Consider the following 18,455-nt stretch of genomic DNA (forward strand, 5'->3'; position numbering starts at 1 on the left):
TGATTCCTTAATTTCTCTATCTGATTTTTCATTGTTAGTAAATAGAAATGCAAGTGATTTCTGTGTATTGATTTTGTATCCTGCAACTTTGCTAAATTCACTGATTAGCGCTAGTAATTTTCTGATAATTATCTTTAGGGTTTTCTATGTATAGTATCATGTCACCTGCAAACAGTGAGAGCTTTACTTCTTTTCCAATCTGGATTCCTTTTATTTTTCTTCTCTGACTGCTGTAGCTAGGACTTCCAGAACTACGTTGAATAATAGTGGTGAAAGTGGACACCCTTGTCTTGTTCCTGATCTTTGGGGGAATGCTTTCAGTTTTTCACCATTGAGAATAATGTTTGCTGTACGTTTATTATATATGGCCTTTACTATTTTGAGGTAGGTTCCTTCTATGCCCATGTTTTGAAGAGTTTTAATCATAAATGGGTGCTGAATTTTGTCAAAGGCTTTTTCTACATCTATTAAGACGATCATATGGTTTTTCTTTCACTTTGTTAATATGGTGTATCACATTGACTGATTTGCGTATACTGAAGAATCCTTGCATCCCTGGAATAAACCCAACTTGATCATGGTGTATGAGCTTTTGATGTGTTGCTGAATTCTGTTTGCTAAAATTTTTGTTGAGGATTTTTGCATCTAGTTCATCAGTGATGTTGGCCTGTAGTTTTCTTTTTTTATGTTTTCTTTGTCTGCTTTTGTTATCAGGGTGATGGTGGCCTTGTAGAATGAGTTTGGAAGTATTCCTTCCTTTGCAGTTTTTTGAAAGAGTTCTAGAAGGATAGGCATTAGCTCTTCTCTAAATATTTGATAGAATTCTCCTGTGAGGCCATGTGGTCCTGGGCTTTTGTTTTTTGGGAGATTTTTGATCACAGCTTCAATTTCAGTGCTTGTAACTGGGTTGTTCATAGTTTCTATTTCTTCCTAGTTCAGTCTTGGAACATTGAACTTTTCTAAGAGTCTGTTCATTTCTTCCATGTTATCCATTTTATTGCCATAGAGTTGTTCATAATAGTCTCTTATAATCCTTTGTATTTCTTCATTGTCTATTATAACCTCTCCTTTTTCATTTTTAATCTTGTTGTTTTGATTCTTTTCTCTTTTTTCTTGATGAGTCTGGCTAAAGGCTTGTCAATTTTGTTTATCCTCTCAAAGAACCAGCTTTTAGTTTTATTAATCTCTACTATTGCTTCTTTCATTTCTTTTTCATCTATTTCTTCTCAGATCTTTATGATTTCTTTCCTTCTACTAATTTGGGGGCAGGGGTTGTCCTTCTTTTTCCAGTTGTTTTGGGTGTAAAGTTAGGTTGTCTATTTGATGTTTTTCTTATTTCTTGAGGTAAGATTGTATTGCTATAAACTTCCTTCTTAGAACTGCTTTTGCTGCATCCCATTGGTTTTGAGTTGTCAGGTTTTCATTGTCATTAGTTTCTAGAAATTTTCTGATTTCCCTTTTGATTTCTTCAGCAACCTGTTGGTTATTTAGGAACATGTTGTTTAATCTCCATATCTTTGTGTTTCTTAGTTTTTTTCTTGTAATTCATATCTAGTCTCATACCATTGCGGTTGGAGAAGATGCTTGATATGATTTCAGTTTTCTTAAATTTACTGAGGTTTGATTTGTGACCCAAGATGTGGTCTATCATGGAGAATGTTCCATGTACACTTGAGAAGAAGGTGTATTTTGCATTTGGATGGAATGTCCTGAAGATATCCTTCTCATCTAACGTACCATTTAAGACTTATGTTTCCTTATTAATTTTCTGTTTTGATGATCTGTCCATTGGTGTGAGTGGGGTGTTAAAGTCTCCTACTATTATTGTGTTACTGTCAATTTCTCCTTTTATGTCTGTTAGTGTTTATCTTATGTATTGAGGTGCTCCTATGTTGGGTGCATATTTATAATTGTTATGTCTTCCTCTTGGATTGATCCCTTGATCATTATGTAGTGTCCTTCCTTATCTCTTATAATATTCCTTATTTTAAGGTCTATTTTGTCTGATATGAGAATTGCTACTCCAGCTCTCTTTTCCTCACTATCTGCATGGAATATATTTTTCCATACTCTCACTTTCATCAGTCTTTAGGTCTGAAGTGGGTCTCTTATAAACAGCATATATATGGGTCTTGTTTTTGTATCCATTCAGCCAGTCTGTGTCTTTTGGTTGGAACATTTAATGCATTTAAAGTAATTATTGATATATATGTTCCTATAGCCATTTTCTTAATTGTTTGGGGTTGATTTTGTAGATCTTTTTTCTTCTCTTGTATTTCTTAACTGTATAAGTCCTTTTAACATTGTTGTAAAGCTGGTTTGGTGGTACTGAATTCTCTCAACTTTTGCTTGTCTGAAAACCTTTTTATTTCTCCATCAGTTTTGAATGAGATCCTTGCTGGGTACAGTAATCTTGATTGTAGATTTTTCCCTTTCAGTACTTTAAGTATATCCTGCCATTCCCTTATGGTCTGAAGAGTTTCTGCTGAAAAGATCAGCTGTTAAGCGTATGGGGTTTCCCTTGTATGGGGTTCTCCCTTGCTGTTTTTAATATTCTTTCTTTGTGTTTAGTCTTTGTTAGTTTAGTTAGTATTTGTCTTGGTGTTTCTCCTTGGGTTTGTCCTCTATGGGACTCTTTGTGCCTCTTAGACTTGATTGACTACTTCCTTTTCCATGTTGGGGGAATTTTCAACTATAATTTCTTCAAAAACTTTCTCATACTCTTTTTCTCTTTTTTTTTTCTGGGACCCCAATAATTTGAATGTTGGTGCATTTGATATTGCCCCAGAGGTCTCTGAGACTGTCCTCGGTTCTTTTCATTCTTTTTACTTTATTCTGCTCTTCAGAAGTTATTTCCACCATTTTATCTTCCAGCTCACTGATTCGTTCTTCTGCTTCAGATATTCTGCTATTGACTCCTTCCAGAGTATTTTTGATTTCAGTAATTGTGTTGTTTGTCTCTGTATGTTTATTCTTTAATTCTTCTAGGTCTTTGTTAATTGATTCTTGCATTTTCTCCATTTTGTTTTCAAGGTTTTTGACTATCTCTACTCTCATTATTCTGAATTCTTTTTCAGGTAGTTTGCCTATTCCCTCTTCATTTCTTTGGACTTCTGTATTTCCAGTTTGTTTCTTCATTTGTGTAGTATTTCTCTGCCTTTTCATTATTTTTTTTAACTTATTGTGTTTGAGGTCTCCTTTTCCCAGGCTTCAAGGTTGAATTCTTTCTTCCTTTTGATTTCTGCCCTCCTAAGGTTGCTCCAGTGGTTTGTGCAAGCTTCGTATAGGGTGAGATTTGTGCTGAGTTTTTGTTTGTTTGTTTGTTTTTCCTCTGATGGGCAAGGCTGAGTGTGGTGGTAATCCTGTCTGCTGATGACTGGGTTTGTGTTTTTGTTTTGTTTGTTGTTTAGATGAGGCATCCTGCACAGGGTGCTACTGGTGGTTGGGTGATGCTGGGTCTTGTATTCAAGCGGTTTCCTTTGTGTGAGTTCTCACTATTTGATACTCCCTAGGGTTAGTTCTCTGATAGTCTAGGGTCTTGGAGGCAATATTCCCACTGTAAAGGCTCAGAGCTTGATCTCCTGTGTCACAAAGTTATTTAGTGGAAGAGATGAAATGGGCACCCAGCTCTCAATTTTCAATCCAGGGATCGTTTTCACTACACAGGATCCCCTTAGAAGAGCCGTTGGTTCTCTGTCTTTTTCAGAGCACTGGAGGAAGAGACAGTCAACACTCAGGAGTAAGAAGAAAAGTAACAATTTCACAAATCCATAGTAGCCGGAAGAATGTGACACTTTAGACTCCAAGGGAGTCCCAAAAACATCAATGTATTTTTAAATAAAGAATAATACAAAGTCAAAAGCATGGTTAGGGCATTGGCCTTCTGATTCACAGATCCTAAAACGATAGTATTTTCCTTAGACTGATTTGTCTTGGAAACATTAATGAAAGACTATAATCCCCAGGATTAGAGTGGGTGATGGCCCTAGTAATTGTTTGGCTGTGCAATGCTTCATACATTGACTGGAGAACCAGTTCTCCACTATAAAGGAAAACACAACCAAAGCATTTAGTCAAGTAGTGCCTCAAAAATATCATCCAAAGACTTCCCTTATAATCCGGTGGCTAAGACTTTGCACTCCAATGCAGGGGGCCCAGATTCAATCCCTGATCAGGGAGCTAGATCCAGCATGCCACAACTGAAAGAACCTGCAACCAAGGCCCCAGCATAACCAAATAAAAACAACTTTTAAAGCCTTAAAAAAATATCATCCAGCTGAGCATTTCCTTACTGGCCCCTTTCTCTGTTCATCTTGGAAACTTTTCCTTGGTGTATCGTTGCTTGGATCTGAGTAGTTTATGAGTCGAGAAATAGACAAATTGATCACAGGCTCTCAATATGAAATTCAAGAGTGCTTTCATTTCTGTCAGGTAGATGGCATTCTGGGAACTGTAGTTCAAAATAATTAGTCAAAGCCTTGCCTTAAAACCAAGCAAAATCTCTTTCTTCTTGCTTTTGTGGGCAACCATTTTAAAAGCTGCCTGCCAAGTCACTTGAGCTCTACTCTTGTGTTTTGATGTTACTAGAACCTCCTCAAAGCAATTGCTCCCTTGTACCTCAGCAAAGTCAAGCCTCAGCTCAATGTATATAGATTAGAAAAACCTTTTACTTAATAGAAATTGGAGCAGCATTGACTGCAGTGAATGAATCAAGAGTAGAAAGAGGATCTTCACATGATAATCCTTAAACCCCACTCCAGAACTAGCCTTATGACACTCGGCACTCAGGGAAAAGGAGATCAATGTAATTCCTAGAGTATTAGAAATAACCTCTTCAGCCCTGTGGCCCTCTGAAGCCTCATATGTTAAAAAAAAAAAATCAGAAAGCAGCAATACAGTAACTGGTATATGTGTTTGATAAGGTTTTATTTACAAAAATACCTCAATATAATTAGCTACTATTTGGAGGACCATTTGCTTGATATATACTATCTCATTTATCACAACAAGAGGCTCTTAAACAAATTTTGCAGATGGGGAACCAAGGCTCTGAAAGTTTTGTTAGGTGTATGTAGCTACTAAGTGGCCAAGCCAGAAATTAAACTGAATGAACTGTCTTCTAACTCCAAAGTCTGTGTCTCCAGTTGTATGTATCTGGATAGGTGATCAAGGACTGATCTAGTCAAGAACTCAGTTTTGCTCTCTATCAGAAATTAAAGCTGTAACAGCTTCAATATGGACCGAACTGAGGCCAGATTAAATATGCATGTAAAATGATAAATTTTAGTTAAGTAATACAAATCTGTAATGGATCCTGTGTCCTCAGAACACAATAAACATTGATGGTGTTTTACTTCGGGGCAGGAGGATCATTTGTTGTTGTTCAGTCACTCAGTCGTGTCCAACTCTTTGTGACCCCACGGACTGCAGCACACCAGGCTTCCCTGTCCTTCACCACCTCCCAGAGCTTGCGCAGATTCACATCCATCAGAATGACAGTAGCCTGTATTCCCCAGCAACTCTACTGGAAAACAGAATGTTTTCCTTCAGTGAAGGCTCTCTCATCACCTGGGAAGCAGAACCCTCACCAAATATCTCCCATTCTGTCTAACAGGCCACCTTGTGCCAGAAATTACTGGGTGGAAGACAGGTGCGGGAAGGTATTCTTAGTTAACTTGAATATTCAGAATTGACTGAAAGTAAGAAAAGGACTCAGAAAACGAAGATCATGGCATCCGGTCCCATCACTTCATGGGAAATAGATGGGGAAACAGTGGAAACAGTGTCAGAGTTTTTTGCGGGGGGGACTCCAAAATCACTGCAGATGGTGACTGCAGCCATGAAACTAAAAGACGCTTACTCCTTGGAATAAAAGTTATGACCAACCTAGATAGCATATTCAAAAGCAGAGACATTACTTTGCTGACTAAGGTCCGTCTAGTCAAGGCTATGGTTTTTCCAATGGTCATGTATGGATGTGCGAGTTGGACTGGGAAGACAGCTGAGTGCCGAAGAATTGATGCTTTTGAACTATGGTGTTGGAGAAGACTCTTGAGAGTCCCTTGGACTACAAGGAGATCCAACCAGCCCATTCTGAAGGAGATCAGCCCTGGGATTTCTTTTGGAAGGAATGATGCTGAAGCTGAAACTCCAGTACTTTGGCCACCTCATGCGAAGAGTTGACTCATTGGAAAAGACACTGATGCTGGGAGGGATTGGGGGCAGGAGGAGAAGGGGACAACAGAGGATGAGATGGCTGGATGGCATCACTGACTCGATGGACGTGAGTCTGAGTGAACTCTGGGAGTTGGTGATGGACAGGGAGGCCTGGCGTGCTGCGATTCATGGGGTAGCAAAGAGTCGGACATGACTGAGCGACTGAACTGAACTGAAGAAAAGGACTCAGGAATAATCATCTGCATTTTTGTGGTAGTATATAATTTTTCCTCTCAAAAGCTTTCACATATATATATGAAATATGTAGTATTTGTATATAAATATGTTGTGTGTGTGTGTATATATATATATATATATAGTTGACCCTTGAACAAAATGAATTTGAACTGAATGGGTTCACTCACATGAAGATTTTTTGTTAATAAATAGTACTACAGTAGTACAAAACCCACAGTTGGTTGAATTACTGGATGTGGTACCGTGGATACAGAGGGTGGGTCCTGCCACTTGAGCATCCACAGAATTTGGTATTCTCAGCATGTCCTGGAACCAATCCCTCACACATACCAGGGATGACTGTATGTTGTCTCCGATTAACAATACAAGAATCAAGTGAAGTACTGAATGGTGATTTCTAGGACTTAAATATTAGTATGGGATAAGCAAAACCAAAAGTAGGTAGAGAGACTTAGTAAAAACCCAAACTCAGAATTTTAACTTTCCCCTCCAATTTCACACATAAGATATATTTGAGCTGATGAGAGATTATTTCCTCTCATAAGTGTCGTAGAGATTTATTTTTCTCCCTCTGGTTGGGAGAGTAAAGAAACTTGAGGCTAAGTGTAATATTCTAGTTTTATCAAGAACATTCTGAGAGCTTCCAGGCATCAACTTTCATTCCTGTTGGTTTCTAGCAACATTCATCCATGTTAATTTATGTTGTCTTGATGAGATTTTCCATTTAAGGTCATTGGCTGGCCAGCCTCTTCAAATGCATTCTACTCTATACCCAAGGGCTTCCCAGGTGGCTCAGTGGTAAAGAATCTGCCTGCCCATGCAGGAGATGCAAGAGACACAGGTTTGATCACTGAGTGGGGAAGATCCTCCTGGAGAAGGAATTGGCAACCCACTCCAGTATTGTTGCCTGGGAAATCCCATGCACAGAGGAGCCTGGCAGGCTACAGTCCATAATGTCGCAGAGAGTCATGAGCATGCGTGCGCATATACCCAGTCCTCTGGGGTTCACACAGTATTTGGCCATAGCTACTAGCATGTTGGTTATTTATTTCTGATCACATGGGTATCATCATATCAAAGAAGAGACCTGCTGTCATAGGTACTGGCCACTGCTGTCTTATGTCCACTTGCTCACTAACTATGCAGCTGTGAAACCCTGACACGCTCCTCAGAGCAGGCATTGTGCCATCATGACAGACGAGCAGTCAGAGGAGGAAGTGAAGTGTGTGCGTGGGCATGAATTATGTCTATTAGAGGCACAGGCGCCGCCAGAAATGCTAATGCTACCGTGACTCCTGGGGTTTTATTGCCCTCGGAGACGACCATGAGTTCCTTTCCAGCTTATTTCCAAATGGGGATGCATTACTGTGTTAAAATAAGTAAATAAACAGTGAGTTCGAAACCTCACAATGTGTTATTGAAATTTATATCACCTACAGTCCTGCCAGTTTATCAAGAGGAAGACTGTAACCAAGTAACTAAGGAGATAAGTTTAATTGACAACCTTCACTGTATTCATCTGTTTCTACTCCCTGACAAATTTGGAAATGTGGAAATCTTTGGTTACTATAATTTTTTAATGGATGGAATTTAAAATTTTTCCCCAACCCCTATATATATTGGTGAGTTTCCCATGATAGGCCCAATTCAGTTTTTAAAATGGTGGATTCTTAGAGCTGTTTGGTCTTTTAAAGGTCAGCCTATCACTTATTGTATTAATAAAAGGTGGAACCTGAGGCCTAGAGTGGATAAGAAACTTACCCAAGTTCACATAACTGCTCAGTGGCAAAATCTGGACTAGGGCTCAGGTGTCAAGGCCTCTCCAGTGCTCTTCCCATGACATCACAGCTACATTGCAATTCCAATGCCATTAGTATCTGGCAGTTAAAATACAAGAGAGGACTTCCCTGATGGTCCAGTGGTTAATATCTTGCCTTCCAATGCAAGGGATGCGGGTTCCATCTCTGGTCAGGGAGCTAAGATCCTACATGCCTCTTGGCAAAAAAATATATATATATATAATATATATATTTTATATTTATATATATATATAAAACAGAAAAAATATTGTAACAAATTCAGTCTAGACTTTAAAAATGGTATGTGTGTGCTCAGTTGTATGACTCTCTACAATCCCATGGACTGTACCACACCAGGCTCCTCTGTCCATGGAATTTTCCAGGCAAGAATACTGGAGTGGATTTTCTTAAAAATGGTCCACATCAAAAAAAAAAAAAAAAAATCTTAAAAAAGTACAAGAAACTAGCACCTGGAAGTGCTGTCAATCTAGGTCTCTGCCTTTTAGCCACTGTTTCTGGAGAATGAAAAGAACTCCCGAGCTTTCCACAGAAAATGTCTGGCAGGAGCATTGTAAACTGTCACTGAAGGAGGGAATTCTGTTTCTAAATATGTTCTGTGTCATACAGCATTTCCCTTGTGAGGATGCAGCCTTTGTTTCATGTAAGATAATCTTAATGGAAACGAGGTACTGGAATTTCACATTGCAATTACTAGCATGCCCTCTTAAGATAATTTAACTCAGAGATTGTCCATGAATCAACACTGGTACTATAAGAACCTGGTGCAAATATTTGGTTATTTTGCAGCCAAAAGCTGTTGTCAAAAAAGGGAGACTTTGATTGGAATTATCCAAACTGTATGATTGCAGTCAACAAAATTCACCAGATAACATAACAATCCAACCCCTTCACTTGTGGATAGTCTTTGGCCTTTGGTTCATTAAACTACTTTTCTTCTGTTAAAATGTTTAATTTTTTTAGCAGAATAAATACCTGCATTAGATGAAATTTTCTGGGTTGTAAATAGCCTTCCCAAAGGATTTCAATATACTTGTGGAACCTTTTTGTTTCATACTTGCAAAAGTGATTTTTTTGATCCTTTGGATTTATTTCATTTTATTTACTTAAAAGCTGTTGATAAAAAGATTAAGATGAGCACAGAATTCAGAAATCCTTGGAAGCAATTGTCAGATTTATTGCTCCTTAAAGAAGCATTAAAAAAACTGTACACTTAAACAGAAATTGAATTTGCTGTTCATATCCATAAAAGATTTAATGGCATATAAATTGGGAATAATTGTTCTGTTTAAAAGGATTAAATTAAACCTAAATCAATAATAACATGTGCAGTTTCAATTTAACTGCCTACTTAAAATAAGTGGCAAAGAAATAACTGCTAAATGATTAATAGCAATGCTTTTATTCACCTCCTTGACAGGCAAAATGGCCAGTTATTGAATATTTTATTATGAGTGCAAAGGATGTTAATTGTACTAGAAACATGCTCTAATTTTAGTAATTTTTTGATTGAATACTAAACTGAACATGAAGCTCTTCGTCAAATGGAGATTTGATTTTATTTGGACTGAAGTTGTCACAGCCAGTGCTCAAATGTGGTCCATTAGAGACAGCAAATAGGATGGCATATGCCTAGGAGACCACCCTCCCCTTCCTCTCTGCATCCATCTCTAACCTGGGCATCCGAAGGGCAGACCTGGCATCTGTTGTCTGAATGGCAACAAAAGCATTGCGTACTCATTGTCTAACCTCCCTATCCAATGGGGAGAAAACGAGGTGTGTGTTTTGTGTGCACATGATTACCGATGAAGGAGCACTTCACACTCATTTTGTTCCAGTGTGTTGACCTGGACCACACAACACAATGGAGCATCTCAGCACACAAGCTCCGAACAATGGGCTTCTTTAGTATCATGTTCTATTTCAACCATTAGATTTGTTTCTGTGAAGTATTACAGCTTTTCACGCTCCTGAGTTTGCAAAACATAACCTCCCATTTGTCCCTACATATGGTTTCCATCAAAAGGAAGAGAAAGGGGCATGTTTTAAGATAGTCATTGTAGCTGTACACGGTACAGTGTAATTAAAGCTCTTAGAAGAGCCACATTTTCTGATTCTAATCTTGTAAATACGCATTATTAGAGTGTCTCTTCAAACGATTGGTTCAAAAATATCTTTCACAGCCCAAGCAACTCAGTATGTCTGATTTGTTTCAAAGCCTTCTGAATTTTCCAGGTTTCACTCAAAACACCCGTCTTTTCCAGGGTGTATGATGCTGCTTGGCAGTGTCTGATGGCAATTTGTTGAGGCTAGAAATTATATCTCCTTCTGAAAGTCTAAAATAATTGAATTCTCCCAGTTTTATCTTCCTCATCTCTCAGCAGTGCCTAAAATTTCTCATCGTGTGGAAACATAGACATTTCTTAATCCCATTTTCCTAAATCACAGTTCATGATGCCTAGTTCTTTGGAAAAAATTTTAATCTTTTTTTTTAAGAGAGTGTATTCATTCTTTCAGGCCACTAAGGTGCCGCTTAGTGCATCACAAGACAACACTGTGTCCTGGAAATAACTTAGGGCTTAGGGAGAAAAAAATCCCTTGAGATCCAATCAGCAGGAAGCACAAGACACATCAGTGTCGTGTCATGTGACAAAACGCAACACACAGCAACAGACTCCAGTGACGGAGCCTGTCGGCACGCGCTTTCATAGCAGACCCTTCCTGGGGCCTTCCTTACTCTGTGCCAAGAACATAGTTCTAGGGACTCCCCCAGTGGTCCAGTGACTAAGAATCTGCCTTGCAATGCAGGGACGCAGGTTTGATCCCTAGTCAAGGAACTAAGATCCCACATGCACGGGGCAACTAAGCCCTCAAGCCACAGCTAGAGAGAAGCCTGCGAGCCACAACGAAGCCCGTGTGCCGCAACTATGACCCAACACAACCAAATAAATACTTTTTAAAAAGCAAACACAGATAATAAGAAAATTATATCTTAAAAAAGAACATAGTTCTCAGCATATATATGTATACAAATGTGCTTAATACTCTCAATGACTATGAAGTAGGTACTATTATCTTTTTTTAGGTAGGTACTATTTGCATCCTTATTTTATTGATGAAGAAACTGAAGCACAGAGAACTGCAATAACTTGCCCACACTCCCACGCTAACTGGCAGCACAAGGAATTCAGTGCAGGCAATCTGATCCTCACTCTCTAAACCTCAGTTTCTTCACCTATTAAATGGACATAATAGTGACACCTCCCCATAGGGTTGCTCTGAGGTTAAAAAAGGAGATTCATTATAAGCATTCCCTAGATCAGCACGGCATAATATGTTCTATCTTCCCAAAGCCAGCACTCTACAACCCAGCCTAGGAAAGCGGTGGGCCAGTGGGCCCCAATAAGATGCGTCACTTTATAAGAATTTGTCTTTTAATTTATTTTTGAGTCTTCATTGCTGCGCGGGCTTCTCTCTGGTTGTGGATAGCAGGGACTACGCTCTAGCTGCGGTGCTTATGCTTCTCTTTGCAGTGGCTTCTCTGGTTGTGGAGCACAAGCTCTAGGCTCATGTGCCTCAGTGATTGCAGCCCATGGGCTCAGTAGTTGCTGCTCCCAGGCTCTAGAGCACAGGCTCAATAGTCGCGGTGCACAGGCTTAGTTGCTCCACAGCACGTGGGATCTTCCTGGGCTAGAGACTGAACCCTTATCTCCTGCATTGGCAGGCTGATTCTTTACCACTGAGCTACCAGGGAGGCCCAGATGTATCACTTTTAAATTTGCCAAGCCCTGCTTTAAACAGTGCAAAGAAGAAGGCTACTTGTTCTAAAACTTTCCCCCCAAAACCATATATAAGCCGTAGATAACCGTAGATAAGCCCTTTGAACACCACATCACTGTGCCTATCCAAATATATCTGTCTTACTTTATTCTTTAATTGAGTGATTTTGCTAAATTAAACCCAAACTTTCAAGTTAATGGAGTTAAGCCATACCCTTCACGGAATTTACAAAGCCCTACAAAATTTCACCTCGGCTTAACCCTGAGCTTCACTCCTCAACCGTCCCCACTCCTAGCCTCCACTTTATCCTGCAAAATTTGTCCTTTGAAAGCCCCATGTTCTCTCGCTCCTCTGTCCCTTTTTACAAGTTGCTTCCTCAGCCTGGCTTAGACTCTCTGCCCTTCTCAGACTTCGGTATCAGCGAAGCCATCAGTGCCTTCAGAAAGCTTCCCTTTCTCCCAAGCTGGGACTCGGTGTCCCTCCATTCTCCTGCTCGCTGCACTCATGGCTCCAGCTGTAAATCGCTCATTTCCTGGTCTGTATCCCCAACTGAGCTCACCACCATCTCCCCCTAACTTGTGTGGGGATGTGCAGTCATGTCCGACTCTTTGTAAACCCGTGGACTGTAGACCACCAGGCTCCTCTGTCCGTGGAATTTTCCAGGCAAGAATACTAGAGTGACTTGCCATTTCCTATCCCAGGGGATCTTCCCGACCCAGGGATCGAACATCTCCTGCATTGACAGGCATGTTCTTGACCATTAGCACCACCTCCCCCTAACTTAGTACGTGCTCAATAAACATCTATAGAATCACTGAACAAGCAAATGCATGAAGAAAGTTAAATTCTGTCAAATCAAGTGAATGAATGAATGAGGAGAGTTAAACTCACATTTTCCTTTGAATATATCATAGATATGAGAAAATGACACATTTCTTCATTTAAAAAAATACTTTCTATCTTTATTTATTTGACTCTTTTCATCTTTTCTTCCATTGCTGAAACTTTTACTTGATGCAGTGCAAAATAAGCCCTAAAGTCATTCACTGGTTTGGTCCAAAGAAAACAGCTTTTCTGCCTGTTTAAACACTAATTTACTATTGTTGGGTTTTTTTTAATATATAAATATCTAATGCTCAGTTATTGATTCAAGCATCACATTTTACCTCTTCTGTCCATAGCACAGGGCAGAGGTTAGGGAAAGGAAGGCCAGCCCTCAGTCCCTGCTGCCCAGGACCTGACCTAGGTGAGGAGATACAGTTGCCATGGTGAACAGTGAACTAAGCACAAATACAGCACATGAATTTAGCTACATTGTCTCATCTGGCTTTTATGCAATCTTGAGAAATAAACAGAACAAATATAACTGATCCCTAACTTAAGGATGAGAGAAACCGGCTCAGAGATGACATGGTCTACCAACCAAGGCACAGATAGGTCGTGATGGACCCAGGACTTGAGCCCAGGTCTGTCTACTCCCAAATCCAGATTATGCCCCGCTGGACCAACCCCTGCTCCTGGGACAGTAGGGGGCATCGCACAGAGAGACCTCCCCAAAGCCCCAGAGGCAGGTTGCCCTGTGGAGTTCCAGGAGTGACGAGTCACACGGTTTGATGTCAGTTTCCTGACAATCACGGACCATCCATCCAGGCGCTTTGCTGGAGGAGAATATCATTTTTCTTCCCTCAGTGGAAAAGGAAGAGCAGTCCATCCCAATAAGTTTTCCATCTTAACATGTGAACTATGGATTCACAGTGACAAGGGGAACTCACCGGCAGTCCAGTGGGTTAGGACTCGGGACTTACACCATTGTGACCCAGGTTCAGTCCTGGATCAGGGAACTGACATCCCGTCCAGCAAGCCTTGCATCATGGTTAAAAAAAAAGGACACTAAAAATTCAAAGTGACAATTTAGCAAGATATGGAAGTTGGGGCTTTCTGCTCTAGTTTCTGCTTTACATCAAATCAAAGAAATCTAGGTTCACATTAAGAAGACTAAATTAGCATTAGGGGCACCATTAGTTTGTTTACCCAGCATAAAATTATGTCCTCTGCAAACGGGAATATCAAATAGCATAAAAAGCCCAGATGATTTACATTTTCTTTTTGATTGGAGGATTGCATCTACTGTACTCAAGGAAAATCTCTCCCATTTAGCTTTTGAAGATCAAAGAGGCCATTAAATATGTCCATATTACCAGCATTTTTTTTTCCTTTTTTGATTAAGACTAGGAGGTGCTTTACAAATTGAGATCATCATAGGGAAAAAGGGAGGACTTGATTTGGGGTCATATGTACTGATTATGGACCCATTCATATGGACCAGGCAGGACCCTATGCTTAACCTTTTATTCATATAGGGCTTTTCTACACCTTAAAACACATGCTGACCTGTCTACTGAGTTTTGTGTACACAGACCTGACCCAGAGAATATGAGCTGAGAGCTTTCAGAGGCATTGTCTGATCCCAAATGTGAGGGATCTTCCCATAGCATATTTGAAAAAAAAGACAAAATGAAGTGATGAATAAAAATCACTGATACAGGAGGATGAACCTGTGTAGGTGTTCAGTTGGCATAAATCCTGCTTTTCTCCCACAAAAGATGTAGACTGAGTCGTTGTCCAGGCAACAGTCGAATTTCCCTTCCTTGATAAACAGTTAAATGTGTATATCACCAGCTAAGTGTGAAATCCATTATATCCTCAGCAGCTTATTACTTATGCAACTTATGGTGTGTCTAAGTAATAGCATTCCTCGCATCAAGATGATTTCACTGGTTTAATGTTACAGACATTGGTTTTCCAGCATTTAGAAATGAACCATCCCCCTTTTTTATTCCATATTTCAGTGAACTTAGATAATGATGACTTTCTGCCCTTATGTGTAGTGTGTAGGCCTAGTCTAAGCCTGAAATGTGTCTTTCCCATGTTATATAGTAAAAAGGAAAATTGTAAGAGAAAGATGGAGATTGATGTTGAGTAAGATGGTCAGCTGAAGAGAATGAGTAATCTGTTTGGATGAAGGCCTTGACATTTCTTTTCTGCTCTGGGCAGCCAACAACCCACAGAAGACAAATACTCACACCTCCGATACGATCCAAACTGGAAGAGTAAGAAAGAGGAGGGGAAGTTGTTGCCTGTGGAAGCGTTGCCAGAGTCCGTGGACAGCTCTACAGAAAATCTGACTCTGGACCCACTCTACCCTTCCAAGGAGCCTTCGCTGGACCTCTCAGGGAGCAAAGGTGAACAGACACGCCCACGGAGCACAGCCTCCTTACTCGGGAGTGAATTCGTAAGCCCGAACTACGAGCTCAGCACCCACCGCTCTGAGCCGTTTTCCGTGCTGAGTGACAGTGATCCTGAGGAGAAGTCCAGCAACCTCTCTCAGTACTTGAAGAGTTCAAGTTCATGCAGAGGGCCGTTCCTGCGAGGATCACGCAGCCCTCGGCGAAGGAAGTCCAAACAGTATTTTGTGGAAAAGAACAAGCTGACTTTGGGATTACCCACTCCAAGAATGGACTCTTATCTACAACTTCACAATAAAAAAAGGGGGGAAGGTCGCCTAGAACAGGTATGTAGCAACTTCTTAAAAATCTCTTCCGGGCACTAGGCTGGAATTTGCCTCTGTTTGAAATAGCTGGGTATCCCTTCCTTTGGGGTGGTGATGTCATTGTAAGCACCCGGCTGAGTAAAACAAACACCCTGTACCTTGCCCCTCTTTGAGAATTGGGGGATTATTCCACAAATTCTTAAAAGCAAAATAGAAGTCATTAGTGGCTTACAGTGCTGTAATTCAATTATTAGACCCAAAATGTTTCCATCCAAGGAACCATAGGTTTCTTTTGTTGTTTTTTTTTTAACTATAAACTCCATTAGATAAATTACAGAGCTGAGGGTTTGATCCTCTGTGTTGGCTGCCTTTTTTCCCACAAAAGCACTGGACTTCAATCCTATTAAATCCCTCTAGTACATTGGAGGTGACATGACACACTCATATCAGTAACAGCAACTGACAGAAGTGATTCTCAGCTCAGATTCTGTGTGTGTGTGTGTGTGTGTGTGTGTGTATGTATGTGTGGAGAAGGAAATGGCAACCCACTCCAGTATTCTTGCCTACAGAATCCTGTGGACAGAGGAGCCTAGTGGGTTGCTGTCCATAAGGTCGCACAGAGTCAGACACAACTGAAGCAACTTCATATGCGTGCATTGGAGAAGGAAATGGCATCCCACTCCAGTGTTCTTGCCTGGAGAATCCCAGGGATGGAGGAGCCTGGTGGTTTGCTGTCTATGGGGTCACACAGAGTCAGCCACAACTGAAACGACTTCAGTTCAGTCGCTCAGTCGTGTTGACTCTTTGCGATCCCATGAACCACAGCACTCCAGGCCTCCCTGTCCATCACCAACTCCTGCAGTCCACCCAAACCCATGATCACTGAGTCGATGATGCCATCCAGCCATCTCATCCTCTGTCGCCCCCTTCTCCTCCTGCCATCAATCATTCCCAGCATCAGGGTCTTTTCAAATGGGTCAGCTCTTTGCATGAGGTGGCCAAAGTATTGGAGTTTCAGCTTCAGCATCAGTCCTTCCAGTGAACACCCAGGACCGAAGCAACTTAGCAGCAGCGCGTGCATGCGTGCGTGCGTGCGTGTGTGCGTGTGTGTGTGTGTGTGTGTGTAGTGAAGTCACTCAGTCGTGTCCGACTCTTTGCAACCCCATGGAGTATAGCCTACCAGGCTCCTCCATCCATGGAATTTTCCAGGCAAGAGTACTGGAGTGGTCCACCATTGCCTTCTCCAGAGGATCTTCCCAACCCAGGGACAGAACCTGGGTCTCCCGCATTGCAGGCAGTTGCTTTACTGTCTGAGCCACCAGGGAAGCTTTTATATATATGTGTATATATATATATATATAGGGTGGTAGCACAAGGACGGCAGGGTACAACATGGGTATTTTTTTTAATTATTATTATCCAGGTGATTCTATTATCTTTCCAGCTCCCATTGATAATCACTGTACTGTCTTTTAACCTGTGCAAATGATGTGATATGATTATAAACTTTAGTCTCTCTGTCTATAAAATTGGAATAATAGTATGTCCCCTCCCTTTCTCGTCTGATCATTTTGAGGGTTTATTCTACCCCAGATGATAGATTCAAGACCTGCTGGAGCCAGTAAACTTAGCTCTATTTCATGGATGCACATAAAGCTCACATCAACCCACCTCCTAGGGGACATGTTTGTGGACATGGAGAATAGAATGGCTGGATCAGTGCATCCACCACCCTTATTGGAGAAACAGATTGAAATTCATCACCCAACAATGTGGGATCATTTTCAAACATGAAGGAGAGGTTGTTAATATTAACTAGGGATGCCCTTGGGGCTTTCTACGTGGTGCTAGTGGTAAAGAATCTGCCTGCAAATGCAGGAGACTCAGGTTCGATCCCTGGGTGAGGAAATTCCCATGGAATAGTAAATGACAACCCACTCCAGTATTCTTGCCTGGAAAATTCCATAGACAGAGGAGCCTGGAGGTCCATGGGGCCAAGGGGAGTCAGACATGACTCAGCCACTAAGCGTATGCACACACACATATGCACACACACCGGGATGCTTTTAGACCTATTCAAATTCAAACGGGTATTATTTAGGGTACTTTGACCTATTCTAACCTGTGAGTATTTTCTGAAGGAACAAGAGAAAGTGAACATTTGTGATTTTTTTCTTAACTCAGGAAACTCTATGGTCTTAAAAGATTATGTCATATCCTTGCCTTCGTAACTGAAAATAAAACAAAGGAGTGGATATGTATTTTTAGTTGATTATCAAAACAAACACTTGGCTGACCTCAAACAGAATTTTCAACATTTTTTACTCAGTTCCAGTTGTGAATGTACTTTTCCATGAAACTTATGTGACATTTAAAATTTTGCTTGGTCACTCATTTTAAAATACAAATAAATTCTGTGAAAGCTGTTTATGGTCAATAATTTCTCCTAGACTAAGGCAATATTTTTCCTTTATTTTTAAATGTTTTCTCAAAAGAGAAGAGGCAAATAGTGAAGCAAAAAATAATTAGTTATATCTCCAAATAATAAAACTGAAAAAAGGTTTATTATAAGCTCCTTAATTGACTTAATTGCTAATGTTTCTTAATAGTTATAGCTTAATTTACAAACAATATCAGGGTGTGTTGATTGTCACTGATTCCATAGCATAATTTTGTTTCATTACGCCTAGGAGGAAACTTTAAAGCAGTTCAGGTTTGCCCAGTCTTTAAGCTCTCGAATTATTCTGTGAAATGGCCATGGATCTTTTCCTCCACTTTCTCCAGATTCAAATGTCTAAAGGCTGATTGCTAATTGTATTCAAAATTGTTTCTTCATCATTTTCTAACATACATTTCCTTCTTTTTACTCCAATTCCTTAAAAAAAAAAAGATGC

At 40.3% G+C, this 18,455-nt stretch overlaps 1 protein-coding gene across 1 annotated transcript in view; it reads left to right on the forward strand.

Annotated features, from left to right (window-relative positions):
- JHY (junctional cadherin complex regulator) overlaps window positions 1-18,455 on the forward strand; it is an 80,113-nt gene that overhangs the window by 8,752 nt on the left and 52,906 nt on the right. Inside the window, exon 3 of the mRNA XM_027979338.3 lies at window positions 15,066-15,582. Within this exon, the coding sequence (XP_027835139.1) occupies window positions 15,066-15,582 (517 nt within the window). The remainder of the gene's footprint in view (window positions 1-15,065; window positions 15,583-18,455) is intronic.

The sequence above is a fragment of the Ovis aries genome, chromosome 15 (assembly GCF_016772045.2).
Source record: "Ovis aries strain OAR_USU_Benz2616 breed Rambouillet chromosome 15, ARS-UI_Ramb_v3.0, whole genome shotgun sequence".
In the NCBI taxonomy this organism is placed as follows: domain Eukaryota; kingdom Metazoa; phylum Chordata; class Mammalia; order Artiodactyla; family Bovidae; genus Ovis; species Ovis aries.